The following is a 17625-nucleotide window of genomic DNA, read 5'->3' on the forward strand; positions in this document are numbered from 1 at the left end:
TCCCCCCAACCTGAGGTCCCTCCCTGGCGCTGCTTTCCTCCGCTTCTCTGCCTTAGTCCTCTTCTGTTTCTGCTCCGTCCCCTGCCCCCGTCCCCCGTGCTGTAACCCAGGTAGGCGTACTGAGTGGGTATCGTGGGGGGACGGTGCAAGGACCCTGCCAGTCTGTGCCGTCTTTGGTGCACATGCTCAAACCAGGCCCTTTCTGTTGTGACGGAGCAGCCAGTCCGTCTAGGCCTGTGATGCCACCCAGAGGCCGACCCTTCCAGAGCCGTGCCTGATGTCCCCACCCTGTGGTTGAGCAATGTGCGGTGTGACAGCCCACCCCCCACCCTCCCTGGTTAACTAAGGGGTGGGTATGGCGCGGCGGGGGCAGAGGGAGCCGGCTGGCACACGCTGCCCAGGCTGGACACCTGCTTTTGCTTTGCACCCCCTCCAGTTTCTGGATCATCTCTTGACCGGCATTGAGGATATATGCGGTCACTACGGCCATCACCACTGGAAAGACAAGTGAGTGCAGCCCCGCGCGTGCAGGTCAGACGCCAAGGGAGGCCGTGCAGCCGCATGGAGCTGTGCTGTGCCCAGACAGACACACACCAGCCAGCATGCCCTCTGATTTTCCCAGCACAGAGCAAATTCCATGGGGGGCCTTCCTCTGCCTGGAAAGTTAAGCTTTGGCTCCATCTCCTGGCTGCCTGCTCTGTGCAGGGGGACTGCCAGAAATCGTGGGGACTCACTAGCGACAGAGGGAGGGGTTTGCGCTTAGTGGAGCTGATGTCAGCCCTGCAGGGGCTGCGTTCGCTGGTCCCTGATCTTCAGGCCAGCAGCACCTTGTCACCTGCAGGGGTATTGAAGCGTCAGCTGAAAGGCAGGTGCAGCTGTTCAGTCTCTGAAGCGTACAGGGGCCCTGGGAATGGGAAGGAGTGTGTCAGACCCACAGGCCCAGACTCCTCTGCATCCAGAGGAGCCGAACTCTTGTTCTGCTGGGCTCGCTGGCTCTAAGGGAAGACACAGGGACTGTGGGCGTTACACCAATCAATGGAGTGGGGGACTTTGTTCGTTTCCTGACACATCCCCTTCTCTGCCCCTCCACCCCCACTCTGGGAAGGCTGAATCGCTTCAACAAGAAGTACATGAAGAAGTGCCTGATCGCGGGGGAGCGGTCCAAAGAGCCACAGCTGATCGCCTTCTATCACAAGATGGAGATGAAACAGGCCATCGAGCTGGTGGAGAGTGGGGGGCTGGGCAAGATCCCCTCTGCCATCTCCACGGTCTCCATGCAGTGAGTACACCTTGCGGTTTCCTTTGCAGGGGGAGTTAACTTCTCTCTGTCGCTCCCCCGGCTCTTGCCTAAATCCCTCCTTCCTGTGTTACATGAGCCAGAGGGGGCAGCCGTTCCGCTCCCAGCGCTCCCCCCCTCGGCTGCCGTAAAGCCCAGCATTGAGACTCGCTTCCTCCCTTCTCTTCACTGTCTGTCTACACAGGAACATCAACCCCAAAGCCCTGCCTGTGGAGCGCATCCTGCCAGCACTGTCCAAGGACAAAGAGGAGGAGATCCGGAAAATCCTGCGCAACAATCTCCAGAAAACCAGGCAGAGGGTAACAACCTGAATCTACCTCCGGGCCCTGCCCCTTGCGGCTCCCCCTTGGGGAGGGGATCGGGAGATGGAGCAGCTGGGATCTGTGTTGCGTTTCCCACCCGCCACATCCCCATTGTCTACCTGCATTATTCCCGGTCATTCCCTTTGCCCCACTCTCATTAGGCTGTAACAAGCCTGAAGTGGGACCTCAGCTGGGACCTCAACTGGGCTGGGGGTAGAGTTAGCACAGGGAGGAAAACTGGCCTTGTGGGCAGGGCCTTGGGCTGGGATCCAGGAGATCTGAGTTCAATTCCCCAGCTCTGCCACATACTCCCTGGATGATCTGGAGCAAGTCACTTCATTTCTCTGTGCCTCTGTTCCCCAGCTGTCAAACAGGGAGAATAATCCTTCCTTTGGCCATCGGATTGTAAATTCCTTGGGGCAGGAACTGTGTTTTGTGCAGCATAGTGGGGCCTGATCTTGGCTGCGGCCTCTCGGTAATGGTGGTGGGGGGGTGGGTTCCAGAGAGCCTCTGGGCTGTGTAGTAGGAGTCTCTTGTGCTGCCCTGCACAGCTGGGAGGGAAGCTGCTGTCAGAGAGGACTGGCTGAGCGCCTCTCATGGCTGTGCTATTGTAGGCAGCCAGGAGGGTGAGCCGGGGGGCATTCCTCAGGAGCGCCTCGGTTAGTTAGGAGCACAAGTCTCATTGGGTTTTGTGATGAAATCGATGGGCTTCTGCTGCTCGCTCAGGAGGTTTGTGCAAATGCCATCCTGGCTGTTCCTTGGAAACCTGGAGACAGTCCTGTCCCTGCACTAGGGTTCAGTCTGCCACGTGGCAGGATCCAGGGCTCTGCATCTGAGAGAGGGTGCGTCGAATGTTTCCTGCGCGTCTAACCCTGATTCCCTTTTTGGGTCCCTCCTCAGCTGCGATCTTACAACCGGCACACGCTGGTGGCTGACCCTTATGAGGAAGCTTGGAACCAGATGCTGCTGAGGCGGCAAAAGGCCCGAGAGCTGGAGCAGAAGGTGCGCTGGGGAGGTGGGAGTCTGGCGGCTGCTGCGTTCTGGGTGGAGAGGGGGGTATTTGCATGGAGCGTTTCTCGCTCCCACTGAAGGAGACTTTAAAAGCTGGGCCCAAGTGGCAGCCAGTGAAATGTGCGAACCCTCCTTGGCTGAGGTGCCTTGGATCGTGTGCTCTCCTTCCAGATAACGGTGTGGCTTGGGCCATTTCGAATAACCCCCCTGCCTTCCTTCCACGCCCCACATCAGCCTCCCATCAGCGGAATCGTGCCCGCTGCAAGATGGAGATGCTTCCCCGGGAAGTGTCCTTTATCCCCCTCCATAGGAACGGTGGCTGGACCTGAAGTGCATCCCTCACCCAAGCAGCAGGCTTGACCCAGATCTCCTGTCTGCCATCAGTGCAGAGGGGGATGGTCTCCGTTTCCTGTGGCCCCTCCGGGAATCTCATTGCTTCTGTTCGTCCCATCCGCAGTGGGACGTTGCCCCTGTCCTGGCCCTTTAGAAACGTGAGCTCTCACGCCCCCGGCGCCTTCTTCTGATTTCAGATCAACAATTACTTGACGGTCCCCGCGCACAACAAGCTCGACTCTCCTACGATGTCCAGAGCGCGCATCGGCTCAGGTACGGGGGGGGCTGCTGCAGGTGGGAGGTGGGGGGCGAAAGTTCACTTGGGATGGCACAGGGGAGACTTGGTGATGGAGTGTTGCTTACAGCAGCTGTTCTGCTGCGCTTGTGCTGAGAGGTGACCCCTTCTGCTCTTCACATTTCCCTTTAAAGGGCAGCTCTGGTCATGACGACACAGTCCCCTGCAGTTCTTCTTGCTTCCAGAGCAGCCTTGCTCAGTGCCCAAGTCAAGATGCATTTTTCCCCCCATCTGCCAGTGTGACAGATCCAGCAAACTCCTGCCTCTTACATCCCACCAGCCATAAGGATTCGATGGTGGGAACGTACAGTAGCTCAGAGACTTAACTGGTGATGCACAAGCCAGAATCGAACCCAGCTCGCTTTCCAGTAGCTGTATTGGCTCTGCAGGGTTAACAGGAGTAGAACCTGATTTGAGCAGCAGAGTCAAAGGCGCACAGGGAGCTATGAAACTGAGCCAGAAGAGTCCAACTTGAGCTGGTTTTTTTAGCTAAGGCAGCACTTGACAGGCTCTCTGGTGCCTGCGGTAAAGCTAGCCGCCAGTGTGGAGCCTGCTCTTCTGTGTGCGCCGGCAGTGTTTCTGTCCTTAATTGTTGGGCACGTGCCTGCAAATAGGATCTGCTGGAGAGAGAAGAGTGGCCAGGTTGCCCTACAGCACAGGGCGGCCAGCCAGGACTCCTGTGTTCTGTCTACTGACTTGCCGTGTGACCTTTGACAAGTCATTTAACCTGTCTGCTTCCGTTTCCCCATCTGCAGTATGGGCACAGCATTTCCTGCCTCCTAGGGAGGCTGAATTTAAGGTTTGCAAAGAGCTTTGAGATCCTCAGATAAGAGACGGAGAGATGGGCAATTTTATTTTCCTTTGCCACTTGCTTTTATTGCCAAGTTGTTGTCAATCCTCCTCTTCCCCTCCCTCCCCCACCCCAAGACTTGGGGAAAGTCCAGCTCCAGTCTTCGTGGTTCGGGCCCAGCTCCAACCATAAATAAAAATAGCCATGTTGATTTTAAACCTGTGTTTATCTTGTGGCCTGAGGCGAAGATGTCAGGTTGTTAATAGGTTTGATTGGATAAATAAAAACTGAAAGCAGCCATAAACCTTTTTTTAAGACTGAGAACCCCCCGTGGATGGGACAAATGGCACCAGGCCGTCAAGCGAGGAAGCTGGCTCCTCTTCAGAGGCCTCGTTTCTTGCAAAGAACGAGGGCCCAGCGCTGCCTTCTAGTCCTCCCAAAGGCTCAGCAGCCCTGGTTAGCGAGTCTAGCTCAGGATAACTCGCAGCATTTCCCAAACATTTCAAAGCGCACACCCCCCTCCCGTTGGCTCAGCCGCATTAGCAGAGCAGCACTGGGGAAACTCGCACTCCTGCCCCCACCAGCTAGTCTTTTGTGCCCCCACCCACCCCCTCGCCCCATGGAAGCGTGTCCATCACTATGGGGAACGCCGTATTGCCAAGGTGGGAGTCTGAAGCGTGCACCCAGGGAATAGAAAAAAACCCTCCATTGCCGTTTGGCGTGAGAATTTTAAGCACCGAGAAAGTAGTCAGGAGCTGTGACAATTCCCACCCGTGGCCACCAGGAGGCCACCTTTCCAGCTCTCGGGAGTGAGCTGTATCTGGCAGGGTGCAGATGCTACCGCACACTTGACCCACAACTGTTTAGGGCCTGGTTCCCAGGGGGGCTGAGCTCCCGCTGACTTTGGTTAGAGGAGGGCATGCTCAGCAGCTGGGAGATCAGCCCCTGCATCTGCAGCTGAATCTCCTGCTTGGGGCAGGTGTCATGCATGCGGCTCAAACTGGTACATGCCTCCCAGAAGGGGCTTTGGGCCCTGCCGTGCATGGTAGATTCTCGTGTGCTGCTCGGAGCCCCCAGACCAAGCAAAGATCCTTAGGGCACTGGAAGGTGCATGCCGCTCAAGCCCTGTTTTCATGTAGCCAGCATCTGCTGAGCTCGCAATATCCCCTCCCATGGGCTTTCTAGCAGCAGGGCAAGGGGGGCTAGCCGAGAGGCCAGTCTTGTCAGTGTTTCGTGTGTTACGCCTTGAGAGTTCACTCTTCAGACAGTAAACTCTGTCCTGCGCTGGGTGTGAGGTTTGTGGCTCCCCGTTGCCACGTATAAAAACGTGATCTCAAAGCGTCTTACCGGACATGAAAAGCCTCAGACTTACCTGTGTGGCTGGTCAACAGCATTGTGAGCTCTTTTTACTTCTAACTGAAGCAAGGCTAGGAAGGGGGTTACGTGACTTGCCCGGAGTCTTGCCAAGTCAGGAATGAACCCAGGAGTCCTGACTCCCATTTCCCCAGCCCCCACCCCACTCTCCCAACCACTCGCTCTCACACTCCCAGCGGCAGGGGCAAATCCCAGGAGTCTGTACTCTAAGCACCCCCACGTACTCAGATTACTCGCTCAGATTCTCTTTGAGAGCTGGGAACAGAACCCAGGAGTCCTGACTCCCGTCCCCCCCACTCGAACCACTAGACCCCATCCCCTTGCACGGCTGTTTAATGAGCGGTCTAAGAAAACTCCCCCTGGCCCTCCGGGTGAGCGGTGAGAGCGGCGTCCTCTCAGGGCAGCTGCGTTCGGTGCGGAGGCGGTGACTGTGTATTCGCCTCGCTCCCTCTCCCCAGACCCGCTGGCGTACGAGCCCAAGTCGGATGCGGGTAACCTGCCCCTCATCACCATCGACCCGGCCTCGCCCCAGTCGCCGGAGTCCGTCGACCTGGTGAACGAGCAGCTGAAGGACGAGGGCCGCCTCCCGCCGTCGCCCGAGGAGGACGAGGAAGGGCTCGTGATGCGCGTGAAGGAGTCTTCCTCCCCGGGCACGGACGACGTCTTCACCCCAGGCACCGGCGACAGCCCCGGCAACCAGCGATTGATGCGGTGCCTGAGTGACCCTGGGCCTCGGCCTGACCCCGAGGAGGGGGAGCCCTTCATCCCCAAAGGGCAGTAGCAGCGGGTGCGCTGCCGGATCTGGCCTGCAGGGGGAGCTGCTTGTGCACATGGATTCTTTTATTTTCCTTTGCTTCCCCTGGCACTACACTTGGGGTGGGAGGGTGAAACGGGGGCTGGACCGACTGGGGCTGCTGCCTGGGGGGCCCTGCTGCGTGAGCAATGGCTGTGGCAGGTGAGGATCCCTTCTCCAAGCAGAGGAGGGGACCCCAGCGACTCTCGGCACGATGGGGAGCCCGTGCGTTCCAGCCTGGGTCTTCAGCTTTCCCGCGCTGCTCTGGACTGCCTTCCCTTGGCAGGGCCGCGCTGCCGCTTTAGTGGCGGGATCCCAAAGGAGCCGTGCCGTGCCTGTTTACCAGCAGAGCTGGCTCACGCAGGTGCTTCCTGGCTACTGGAGAAACTCCCCCACCCGGGCAGATCTGTGCTGGATACCCTGCCCCAGATGCAGCCTGAATCCTCGCCAACTCAGGGACTGTCGCAAAGTGCGCGTTTGTGGGTGACTCCACAGACTCTGTGAGGGAAGCAGGACTCTGGGCTGGGACCTTGCGGTCTAGCCTCTGCCCAGCTTTATCATCTGCTGTAAGCAAGCGTCTCTGGCCCAGAGCCAGCGCGGCAGCTAGCTTCACTACTAAGCCTGTTGCAATGAGATGGTGAGCAGAGGAGCTGGAAACCCCCAGCTGTCCTGCGCACACTGTGCCGCAGGTGCCAACGCACAGGCCACCTCTTTCCAATAGCCTTGGTGGTGCTCGGATCACCCTCTCCCCCAGCTCAGCAGGAGCCCGGCCTGGCTTAGAACCGCAGAGTCCGGGCTACGGCCGCTGTCGCCTTGCGTTGGCTAGTGCCTCCATCTGCCAGGCAGTCGCCAGATTTTTAAATGTCTTTGTTCAGGAGTGGGGTGAATGCAGCGTTTTAGGTTCTTCAATGGGGGTGGGTAGAACTAAAAATATATTCTGTATAGCCATAGGGGGTCCCTGCGGTTCCATGGTGGCGTCGGACTGTCCTGGAAGTCTCCTTTTGCTCTGCATTTCCTCTCGCTTCAAACCTTTTGCTAGAAATATTCTACTGGGGAGCTGCCGCAAGCCACGAGGCAGAACCCAAATCACAGGGGGGCTCTGAACTGGTGTGGGTGAGCCCCAGCTGGAAAAGTTGGCCATCTTCTTCCTTGTCTCCCCTAGGGCCAGCTCATGCTGCTTGCTCGCTCCCTATTCTGGGCACGGCCGCCGTGTGGAATACCCAAATCCCCCCACCCCACTCGGTTGGGGACTTTCTGATCTGATGATCTAGACTCCTCTTTTTAAACACCCACCCGGATGTACGCCTGTCTGAAAGCGCTGATCATTTCTTAACCAAAGATGGTTGGATAGATTTATTGTACATAGGGAACACTTTTTTTTTTTTAAACACTGCGTATATTTTCCTAACTGGTGGCTTAATGAACCTGGGCCGGGCCTTGGGGCATCCCAGCCCCTCGCCCTGCCTGGCTGGGGGCGCCTCCTCCACGGCCGCACACGGCACATTCCTCAATGTAAAGCTTTAAAGGCCTCTGATGGGCAGACGAAGCCTCTCCGCCAACGGGGACGGTCCAGGGGATCGGGGCCATGGCGTCATGACCCTCCAGGGGTTGGAGTTAGCCTGAGTTTCTGGGTTGGGTCTGTAGGCTGTTCCCATAGCTGGGGTCTCTCCTTCTCCCTCCCCCACTGATGGATCCTTTCAGGAGCATCTCTGATTGCTTCCTGGCCTGTAGGACTGGCTCCGGCTCCCTACACCCACTAGGCTGTCCCTGTCCTGTTCTTCTCCCTCCCCACTCCCCCAGCTTTCCTCTCTCCCAGCATGGTACAATCTCCTTGAACCAGCTCTTGCTGTGCGCTCTCTCTAGCCTGGGTTTGGCTCTCCTTGTCTGCAAAGCCTTGCTCCCCCCTTTCTGTTCAGGGAGGGGCTCCTAGGTCGGTGGTCAGGAGGGATCCGGTGCCCTGCCCGCCATGGGGCTGTCACAGCGAACAGCTGCTGCTGTGGGCCCATGTATGTAAAACGGGGGCCGGGGGAGGCAGGGCTGCCAGCATGGGATGAGGGCCTGGGCTGACCTTTCTGGAGTGGGCCAAAAGCCGTGGGTTCTTGGGGTCCTGTAGGCGCTGCCTGTCCTGTAGGGAGCGCTCTGGGGCATGTTGCAAGCATGGCTTTGAGGGCACCTGGCTCCTGTAGCACTTAGATGCCCCTGCCACGCCCACCGGCGCCTTCTGCTCCGTACCCTCTGCTGTGCCTTTTAGCCGCACAGCGTCTGTCTGCGCAAACGGCACCCTCCTCGCCTCTCTGCCTTCAGTAAATGCTCTCTGTGTGTCCAGTGACTTCGTGGGCCTGGCTGGGGCGCCTGCCTCGACCCAGCTGCTCCGTATGTGAATCCATTCCGCCTGCTCGCCCAGCCGCGGAGGCCGGGGGGAGGCCGGGGTTATCCACCGACGTGCAATATCTGTATGGCACGGGGCTCACCGCAGGGCCGAGTGCCCGCAGGCAGGGAGTCCCCAGTAACCTGGCTGGCTGTGTGCGTGTGGGTGCAATGCTCTGCCTCCAGGAGGAATCATTAAGCAATGAAAATTGTCTTGTATAAAACACCTGTGAAGAGGATCTTTTTTCATGACTATTCTAATAAATGAATGTTAATTTTTAGTGCTTTTTCATTGACCTTCCACCCTCTTCTGTAGAAGCTTCCAGTTAAAGACATCAAAGCCTATAAGCCGCCCAACTCACTGCCTTGCGGGGAGGTGAGTACTATCCTCCTCCAGATGGGGAAACCGAGTCACCCTGGCTGCACTTTGCTGACTCACCGGGTTAGCATTTGGCAACAGGTCTCCTCTTCTGTGCTCGAGCTGCTGCACACGTGCTTCCCTTTAATATCCACAGCTAGACAGTCTGGCTGAGGGGTGCGTCCTTTATCTGGCCTCTGCCCTACCTCTGGACTCCCAGAGCCCTGTGCTGAGCTGTGCCACAAAGGGCTGAAGAGGAGCAGTAACCGACCGCATCCTTGCCACGCTGCAGCTGAACCTGGCAGCGCAAACACACAGTGAGGAGCAGTCTAGCCTCCTCCCGCTCACCGTTTGCAGAGCCCCCCCACTCCCCCAGTCACTAATTCTGCCCTCCGGCTCAATGCTGCTGCTGTTCCTTGCAGAGCAAGGTCCATGGGGGGTCGTCCTCCGACCTGCATCCCCGAAGGAGGCATGGCTCGCTTTGAAGGGGTGGAGGGGAAGTGTCTGCTCATGGCAGGTGGGTGAGGCAGCAGGGAGCTGGGGTGGGAGAAGATGGGGTTCCCCCCAGCAGGTTAGCAGTACAGATTCAAATGTGGCGTCTCAGCTGCTCGGTGTGCAGACTGCTGCTTCGAATCGAGGTGCTGTCTCCACCCTCCCTGCACTGGCTTTCGAGGGAAGACAGAACTATTTTAAGCTCAATCCCTGATTTTTGCTGCAGGCAGCCCTGCCTCTCCAAAGAAACAAAGCAAGCCCTTTGGAGTCTCATGGTCTCCAATAGCCGGGGTGCCTAAATCCAGCCTGGCTGGGCCTCTAGCTCACAGGGTGACTGCAGAGCGTGGGGGCACGGGGCAGAGGAAACCCCTGCCATAAAGTGCTGGGGACCAGAATTTCTTAAGGTGTATCAGCCCCCCCCAGGACCTTATTTCCCTGCCTGTTTTGGTCTGCTGCCAAATTGGCTGCTCAGAGAGCAGTCGAAGGGACTTCTTGTTAGATCAGGGCTCAGTTGAGTTTGGGCATCAAACATAAGAGCCAGCACATTCCTGTTAGCCTTCTGTGCCCAGGCCAGGGTATCCTCTGCTGACAAGTTAAATCCTGGCTCTCCAGTAATAGAGCCCAGGGCTCCTGAGTCCCACTCCAGTGCTCTGTCCCACTGATCATTTTGCCCCTGATTTGTGCCGAGGGGTGTCCGTGGCCTGCACAGAGTTGTCTGCTGCAGACTCCACTTTGGTGGAGTTCTATAAATGAATCCTCTGCCAGACCAGGGAAAATCGACAATCCACGCCAGGGAGCAGGCGCTTGTTCTAATGTACCCTGGCCTCAGTTTCTAAGCCTCCTAGGAAAGCTTTGTGGATTGCTAGAGAGGTCGTGGCAATACTCTTTCTCTGGTGCCAGTCTCTCTCGAAGCCTGTGTCAGTTCAATAGGTGCTTCTCACCGCTTCTGTAACTGCCCTTCTCCAGGCATGTTTTAAAATGTCAGTCTCAGCCTCTTAATGTCTCTGTGACAGGAACTGCAGGTGGGGAAACTGAGGCGCAGAAGTGCAATGACCAGCTCACCCAGTGCGTCAGTAGGAACAGAGCCAAGGAGGCCCGACTCCCGGTTCTGTGCTTAGCCACCAAGTCTCTCCAGAAACTGAAAGGAGAAGAGTGGATCCAACTGAACAATAAGTAAGCAGAGTGGCGGAGTCCGGGTGAGGAAGGCAGGGCTACCAGAATGCCAGAACCGGTTTTCGATCCTTCCCCTGGGCTCCCTCTCTGTCGGACGCGAGTGGGCGCGGGGAGTGGCACAAAGCCGGGCAGGACCTTGCTCTGGGGATTGGACTCATTTGCTGCTGGTTTTTCCCCTCCCTCTCCTGGCCACTGTCTCCCTTTTTGCTTTTGGTTTGGGCCACTGCACTAGGGCTTTGGTTACTCCACCGGTTTGCCAGCTGTTGGGCCCAGCCTCCCTTCTAGGAAGGTGCCCTGACTCATAGGCAGAGGGGTGGGGCGGAGAGGAATGGGGATCCTGCTGGAATCTGCAAGCACCCAGGGCTCTCGTTAAAAAGGACAGGCCTGGCTATTCACTTGAAGGCTGCTTATATTTTGCTGGCTTAGTAAGAGGTCTGTGGGTCTGGCCAGCCATGGCAAAGGTTTGCTGGCTCCAGGCCCTGCTGCCCCGTAGCCTGTCACTGCAGAGCCTATCTCCATGCTGTGCAATAGTCACTAACCTAGCCTCATGCCCCTCCCAGCTGCCTGTGTGGTCATGTCTCCCCTCACCCCCCGTTTTGCACATTGGAGGGGAAGGGCAAACCCTCATTCAGTCCAGTGTTAGACTAGAAGGCGCCAGCTGTGACCTGCACTGGCTACACAAAGACTGAGCAACAATGTGAAACGGTGCAGGTACGATTCAAGAAGGAGACGCTGTGACCAGAGGCAGGGAGCTCTATGAAGCCTGGACAGAGCTGGGTGATGGAGCCTTGGGAGGAGCATGGTTCTGGGTAGATCTGGGCATAGCTTAACCCATCCCCACAGCTCAACTGCATGGGACCTTCTGCTACCCTGGGCGTGGATCCATGAGAACTAGCCAGGTGGTTCCCCGCCACCTGACACTCTGGCCCCAGCAGGAGATGGCTGGCTTTGTTTGCATGGAGCATCTGTGGAATAGTTGAGGATGCATGTGCCCAGGTCTTTTTAAATCGATGCTAACGGGGGCTGTAGAGAAGCAGTGTTAACGTGTGCGTTTACAAAGCACCCTTCCCTGCAGGGCTTGCTGTCACTGAGATTGCCCAGCTCTGGTTTGGAGAGAGCAGGGACCCCTCCCACAGGACTAGCCCCACAGTGAGTGGGGCTGGTGATCTCCCAAGCCAGTCTGACCCAGCGCAGCTCATGGAGCCCGTGATCTCCCAGAGGAGTTGGCACCATTGCAACTCTAGTAACCAACCCAGCCCTGGGTGAGGCGTGCGGCTGGGAACACGGGGAGGACACTGACACCGTGGGCCTTATTAAAATAATTAGCTCTAATAGCCGAGGCGCTGGTACAGGTGGAGCTTCCCCGGGTGGAGTCACGGCTTCATTTGAAACCTCTTCTCTGTGACATGAGCCCCTCACCGCAGGAAGCGGCGCGGAAAGGTGGCCTGGGCATGGCTGGCTGGGGTGTGGGATCCACGCTGCATCCTGACCAGTGTGTTCCAGTGGCTTTCCCTCCCCCCATGTAGCACCTCTGCCAGTTTTACTCTGGGGCAAGACTGAATCCACTGAAAAAGCTTCCGAGGAGTGGTAACTGATTCCCAGCTGCGCGTGCCACTGTCCTCTGCTGGAGGGAATTAGGCCCACTTGCATTGTTTGGTGCGGCGACAGCACCTAGCCGGCCGCTGCCCGGGGCCCCGCTGCTGTGGGTGAAGGTGAGTGGGTTGGTGTGTGCGGTGCAAGCACTTAGGTTCCCCTTCCATGGAAACTTACTCCAGCTCTTGGAAAGAAACACATTGCGTGGGCACGTGGACGATGGAAACACACACACACACACACACACACACACACAGACAAAGCCTGGCCCAGGCTGTTTGCTCTGCCAGGGGCAAGGTGAGATTGTTCCCGGGCACTTCTAATCTCCCGCCCTCTTCAGCTTTATTTTCCATCCCTTGCCCTTTAAAGGACCAGCAGCATCTTGAAGCGGGTCTTGAATTCAGTATACAGAGTTCAGGGCTCGCCGTGCAGCCTGATTTTTGCCACCTAGCAGCCAGAAACCGAGGCAGATGCATAGTGTGTGGCTTGCCGCCCTCAGCACCGCTGGGTGGTGCAAGCTGGGGGTGCTGAGATGATGCTAGAACAGGGAGTGATTGCAAGGGCTGTCTCACAGAGCAGAGTGGTAAAGCTATACCGTCGAACGTCATGCTCCCAGCCTGGCCTATTGCAGAGAGATGGGGCCTGGCCCTGAGAAGTGCAGCTCTGACTTTTGAAAACCTGTTGCTCAGATCCCAGCTCCTTCCACCGAGATGGGTGGAGGCAGGATCCACACCCGGGAAATCCTGTTTCCTCCTTCCCTGGACCCAAGCGTAGCCAGCTCTGTTGGCATCAGTCAGCTTTTCAAGGGCTGGCTGTTGCCTGCCATGCGTCAGGTCGTGGCCCATCTGCAGCAGCGAGCATAGCTCTGCTGCCGTAAGGGATGGTCTGGAGCTAACCGCTGGGATGGGGCCCCTCTCGGGAGGTGGGGGGTGGGGGTCGGGAAGGCTGTGTGTTCCGTAGAGGGTTGGGCCTGGGCTGCCTCTTGGCCAGGAATTGTCCTAACTGAGTTGTTAGACAAGGCAATAAAATATGACTAAGGGAGCTGTTCCTGGCGATGTTAGATGACCCAGTGCTTCACCCTATGCCAGCTATACAGGCCAGGAGCACAGGGGCCAGAGCTGTGCCCGTCTGCTGCCATCGCCTGCCCAGCCTCCAGCAGGAGGGTGAAAGGCTGATGCCCAGTGCTTAACCCTGACCTGGTGTTGGCGGAGCACGGAGGTCAGCTCCCAAGGTTTAAAGGGGATCCTGCCAACCGCCTGGGGCCCAACCTGAGCGGAGTTTTTCCAGCCACCCTGGAACTAAGTGGCTCATCTAGAATTTTACTGTTAATTGCAAAGACATGGTTGGTTGGAGATTAAAGATTCTTGCGTGGTGTCAAAAGCTGAAGTGCAACGGCAAACAAAGGGGGAGGCTGCCGGCTCTGATAATAGGTTTTAAGGCTAGACAGGGATCGTTAGCGCCTGGAGTCTGACCTCCAGCAGGGTACAGACCATAGAATTTAATCTAGTTACCCCTGGGTTTGACTAACGCAACCTTCAAAAGCCTGAGACTCTACCACTTATCTCTGTAAACTGAGGGAAAAGGGCTACGGAGAGGCAAAAAGTAAAAAAAAGCATCTGTGCTGGGGCGTGCATTTGGTTCTCACTATCTTGATCAGTGTTGGCACGGAGAAGCCGCTAGATCTTCCAGCCAAGACTGGGGAGGCCAGTGGGCTGCGTGGACACCGGGTGAGATGGTGCCTGCCCTTGTGAAATTACAGTCTGAACATTCGGATCAGAGAAAGAGATGAGGGAAACTGAGGCACAGGGCGGGGATGTGACTTGCCCAAGGTCCCATAGCAGGTCAGTGCTGGAGCTGGGACTAGAACCCAGGTCTCATGGCATGCACTCTGGTGCCCTGTTTGGTAGCCCACGCTGCCTTTAAAACCTGTACATGGGATGGGCAGGTCCCTTTGGCAGCCAGCGGGGTTCAGGAGTGGGGCTTATGATGGACGGGGGGGCATGGACAGAAAGGCTCCGGTGTGTGTCGAATTGGGGGTCAGAAAAAGAGGAGGAGAGACAGACTCTAGACCTGTTGAAGGCTGAGTCAGACATGCCCCAGGAAATACAAAGGGAGCCCAGTTTTCAGAAGAGGTCAGGGAGTTTAGGTGCCCCAGATGATAGCTTGGACCTTATTTTTTCAGGAGCACTGATCCCCTCAGCTCCCTGAGGAGGTGCCCAGGATGTCTGAAAATCAGCCCCACGCGACCAGTTTTCACAAGTGCTCTGCACGTTGGGTGCTGACCTACTGCCCATCTGGCTGCTAAGCTCTTATTGGGGGCCTACACGGGTGCTGAGCACTTGAAAAATCTGGGCCTAGTGAGGGGTGCTGGGGGCTTGAGCCAGATTTTCAAGCATGCGACTGGAAACAGGACAAGCCTGAGTTCTAATCCTTCCACCACCTCAGTCTGGGGCTTGGAGAAAGTTCCTGCACTTCTCTGTTTCCCCAGATGGGGGAGTGATTCTTATTCCTGTGCTCCCAGGGCTGGCCTGAGAAGGGAAAGAAGAACCTGTAACAGCTGCTTTGAACAGAGGCAAAGCTAAATACCATCCTGCTGTGTATAAACGTATTTACTCTGGATTCTGAATGCAAGCCCAGCAGGAAGGGAAGCTGCTGCAATGATTTCAGAAGAGTCACCTACCTGTGTTAGCTAACGTACCTGTAAGCTCTAGATCCTCCATTACAGACAGCATTTGCTTTGTCTGTAGTGGTTAGAGCAGAGGGCTGGGACTCAGGACTCCTGCACTGGCTGGCTGACGCTGCCAAAGGCTCAGTCGGTGGGCTTGGACAAGCCATTTCCCTTCTCTGTGCCTCAGTTTCCTCACCTGTCCGAGATAGTGGGCCTAATGGAACAGTCCTGGGAGTCAGGACGCCTGGAGTTTATTCCTGGCTCTGTCACTGATTTGCTATGTGATCTTGATCAAGTCACTTTCGCATCCTTGTGCCCAGAGAAAACGCCTGCAGGTGCTGTGAGGTGTGACGGGCTGCTTGGACAATGCAGTGACATCGAAATGTAGGGACGTTGAGAGGTCATCTAGTCCAGCCCCTTGCACTGAGTTAGGACTATCTGCCAGGCGTCTGTCTAAGCTGTCCTTAAAAATCGTGGGAATTCCGCATCTCCCTCGGAAGCCTATTCCAGTGGACCTGGAGAACAATTGATCACCATCCTCTTTGTAACAGCCCGTACCATATTTGAAGACTTATCAGGTGCCTCCCCCCAGTTGTCTTTTCTCCAGACTAAACATGCCCAGTTTTGGGGTTTTTTTTTTTAACCTTTTAACCTTTTATAACTTTTCCTCCCAGGTCAGATTTTCTAAACTTTATCATTTTTGTTGCTTTTCTTAAAGGGCGGTGCCTGCAGTTGGACACAGTTCTCCAGCGGGGGCCTCCCTACTGCCCCACAGAGTGGGACAATTCCCTCCCGTGTCTTATACAGGACACTCCAGAATGAGATGAGGCTTTTTCACAGTTGCATCACACTTTTAAGTCCTATTCAATTTGTGATCCACTAGAATCCCCAGCTCCTTTTCAGCAGTAGCTACCCCCTAGCTTGTTATTCCCCGGCGCGTAGCTGTGCGTTTGATTTTGCCTTTCTAAGTGACGTATTTTGCACTCTCTTTACTGGATTTCATCTGGTTGATTTCATACCAGTATGTCAGGCATTTTGAATTCTAATCCTGTCCTCCAACATGCTTGCAACCTCTCCCCACGGGGTGTCCTCTGCAGATTGTTATATGCCACTACTCTGTGAGTGTGCTCTTCCAACCAGTTGTGCACCCACCATATAGTAATGTAATCTAGGCCTCAGTCTCCTAAGCAAACTAGGGAAATATTAGATGGGTCTGTGTCAGAAGTCTCACTAAAATCAAGATCTATCACAGCTGCTGCTCCCCACCAGCCATGAGGCCAGTTGTTTGTGTGCGTGTTGCATTGTTAGTAAGGCCCTGCTTGTGCATTTCAAACATACTATGCTTGCTTCTCCCCTAGTCCAAGAGGGTAGGGCTGGTGGTGTCGGGACCTGGCTGAGGGCAGATGACTGCATTGCAGGAATGCTGCCTGGCCTGCGTGGAGAAGAAGAGAGGTGACTTATCTGAGTGATGCTCGGGATAATTCCCCAAACCCCTGGCCATGCTCCGCCGTGACAGAGAAGAGACGGCCGCTGTTTGCTGGGTGCTAGCCTGGGTGTGTAGCCCTCGTGAGCCGGGACTGAGCCAGCGGCACAGGCGTTTAGCCTGGCCCCTGTCAAAGCCCAGTGCAGACTCAGCAGGGCCGTTCCCTGGTGCAGGGGCCATCCCCAAGCGCAATCTGTCAGCAGGGAGGGGGAAGGAGCAGAGTAGCAGGGAGTGACGCAGGTGTTTTATGTCACTGCTCTCGTTTGGCAACAGAGCTGCTGGCAAACAGCCTCAGGCCGGCAGGGCTGGGCCATGCCAGGAAGCTGATGTGTTTACTAGGGTTTGGCGAAGTTGCCATGGGAGAGAGACACAACGGAGGGGGCCGCCGGGGCCGTTCACCTTGGCTGAGCGTGGCAGGGGGCAGGGGGATGTAGCCGTGTCCTGGCCGTGCCCCTTAGAGCAGGTCACCATGGATGCTGGAGGCCGGGGGGCGGCAGCGCTGTCGCTTGTTCTTGCAGCCCGTTCCCTTCCCCCGCCAGTGGGATAAGAGTTGGCCTTTGTCCACAGCATGTTGTCGCGTGCCCGTATATATGTACATAAACCCTTGCACGTACAGCTCCATGCGTAGACTTGCTTGTGTATGCACAGGCAGTTACCTTAGGCACAAAACGAAACTGGCTTTCCCGGCATCAGACTGGAACTGGCGAGCCCCGAAAAGCCGCCTGCCTGCTGCTAGTGCCTTCCCTGCCTGCCGTGCGGCTTGTCAGAGGAGTCCGTGTTCCTTCCACTAGAGAGAACACCCCCCACCAACGGCCCATCGGGTTGGAAGCAGCAGCCCCAAATGGCTGGGACCATCCCACCCCACCCTGAGCGTTAATTCGTTACACAGCACGTTTCAGCCTCAAGCCCCAGAGCCCACCTCAGCTGACTGGGGCTCAGGCTATGAGGCTAAAAATATCAGTGCTGATGTTCCCACATGGGGTGGAGCCTGAGTTCTGAGACCCCACGCCTTGGTGGATTTCAGCGCCCGGGTTCCAGCCCGAGTGGGAACACCTGCACCCCTATTTTTCACCCTGTAGCTTGAGCCCCTGCCAGTTGACCCAGGCTCTGAGACTGTTGCAGGGTTGGGTTTGGTTTTTTGCGGTGTAGTGGTACCCGGAGAGTGCCTCCCTGCTTGCTGAAATGCAGCCATTTCTGGGGTGAAACTGAGTAGCTGTTGAACGGTGTGCAGCGCCTGCTATGAGACATTTTAGGAGAGGAAATGATGAATGCCAATTGTATCCAACTGAAATTGCA

The 17625-nt window shown here is 56.5% G+C and overlaps 1 protein-coding gene across 4 annotated transcripts in view; it reads left to right on the plus strand.

Annotated features, from left to right (window-relative positions):
- Positions 1–15773, plus strand: part of SLC9A1 (solute carrier family 9 member A1) — a 61652-nt gene extending 45879 nt beyond the window's left edge. For 2 of the 4 annotated variants that reach the window (XM_067543303.1, XM_067543300.1), the window contains exons 7-12: positions 437–507; positions 1106–1279; positions 1482–1596; positions 2500–2601; positions 3141–3216; positions 5861–8843. In XM_067543303.1, the coding sequence (XP_067399404.1) occupies positions 437–507; positions 1106–1279; positions 1482–1596; positions 2500–2601; positions 3141–3216; positions 5861–6183 (861 nt within the window). In that variant the 3' untranslated portion in view covers positions 6184–8843. Of the gene's footprint in view, positions 1–436; positions 508–1105; positions 1280–1481; positions 1597–2499; positions 2602–3140; positions 3217–4344; positions 4425–5860; positions 8844–10425; positions 10609–15564 lie in introns of those variants that run through there. The other 2 variants (XM_067543301.1, XM_067543302.1) reach the window with 2 other exon arrangements.
- The last annotated feature ends 1852 nt before the right edge of the window (positions 15774–17625 follow it).

Source organism: Emydura macquarii, unplaced genomic scaffold (assembly GCF_026122565.2).
Source record: "Emydura macquarii macquarii isolate MOO-44397 ecotype Brisbane River unplaced genomic scaffold, CSIRO-AGI_Emac_v2 contig_820, whole genome shotgun sequence".
In the NCBI taxonomy this organism is placed as follows: Eukaryota; Metazoa; Chordata; order Testudines; family Chelidae; genus Emydura; species Emydura macquarii.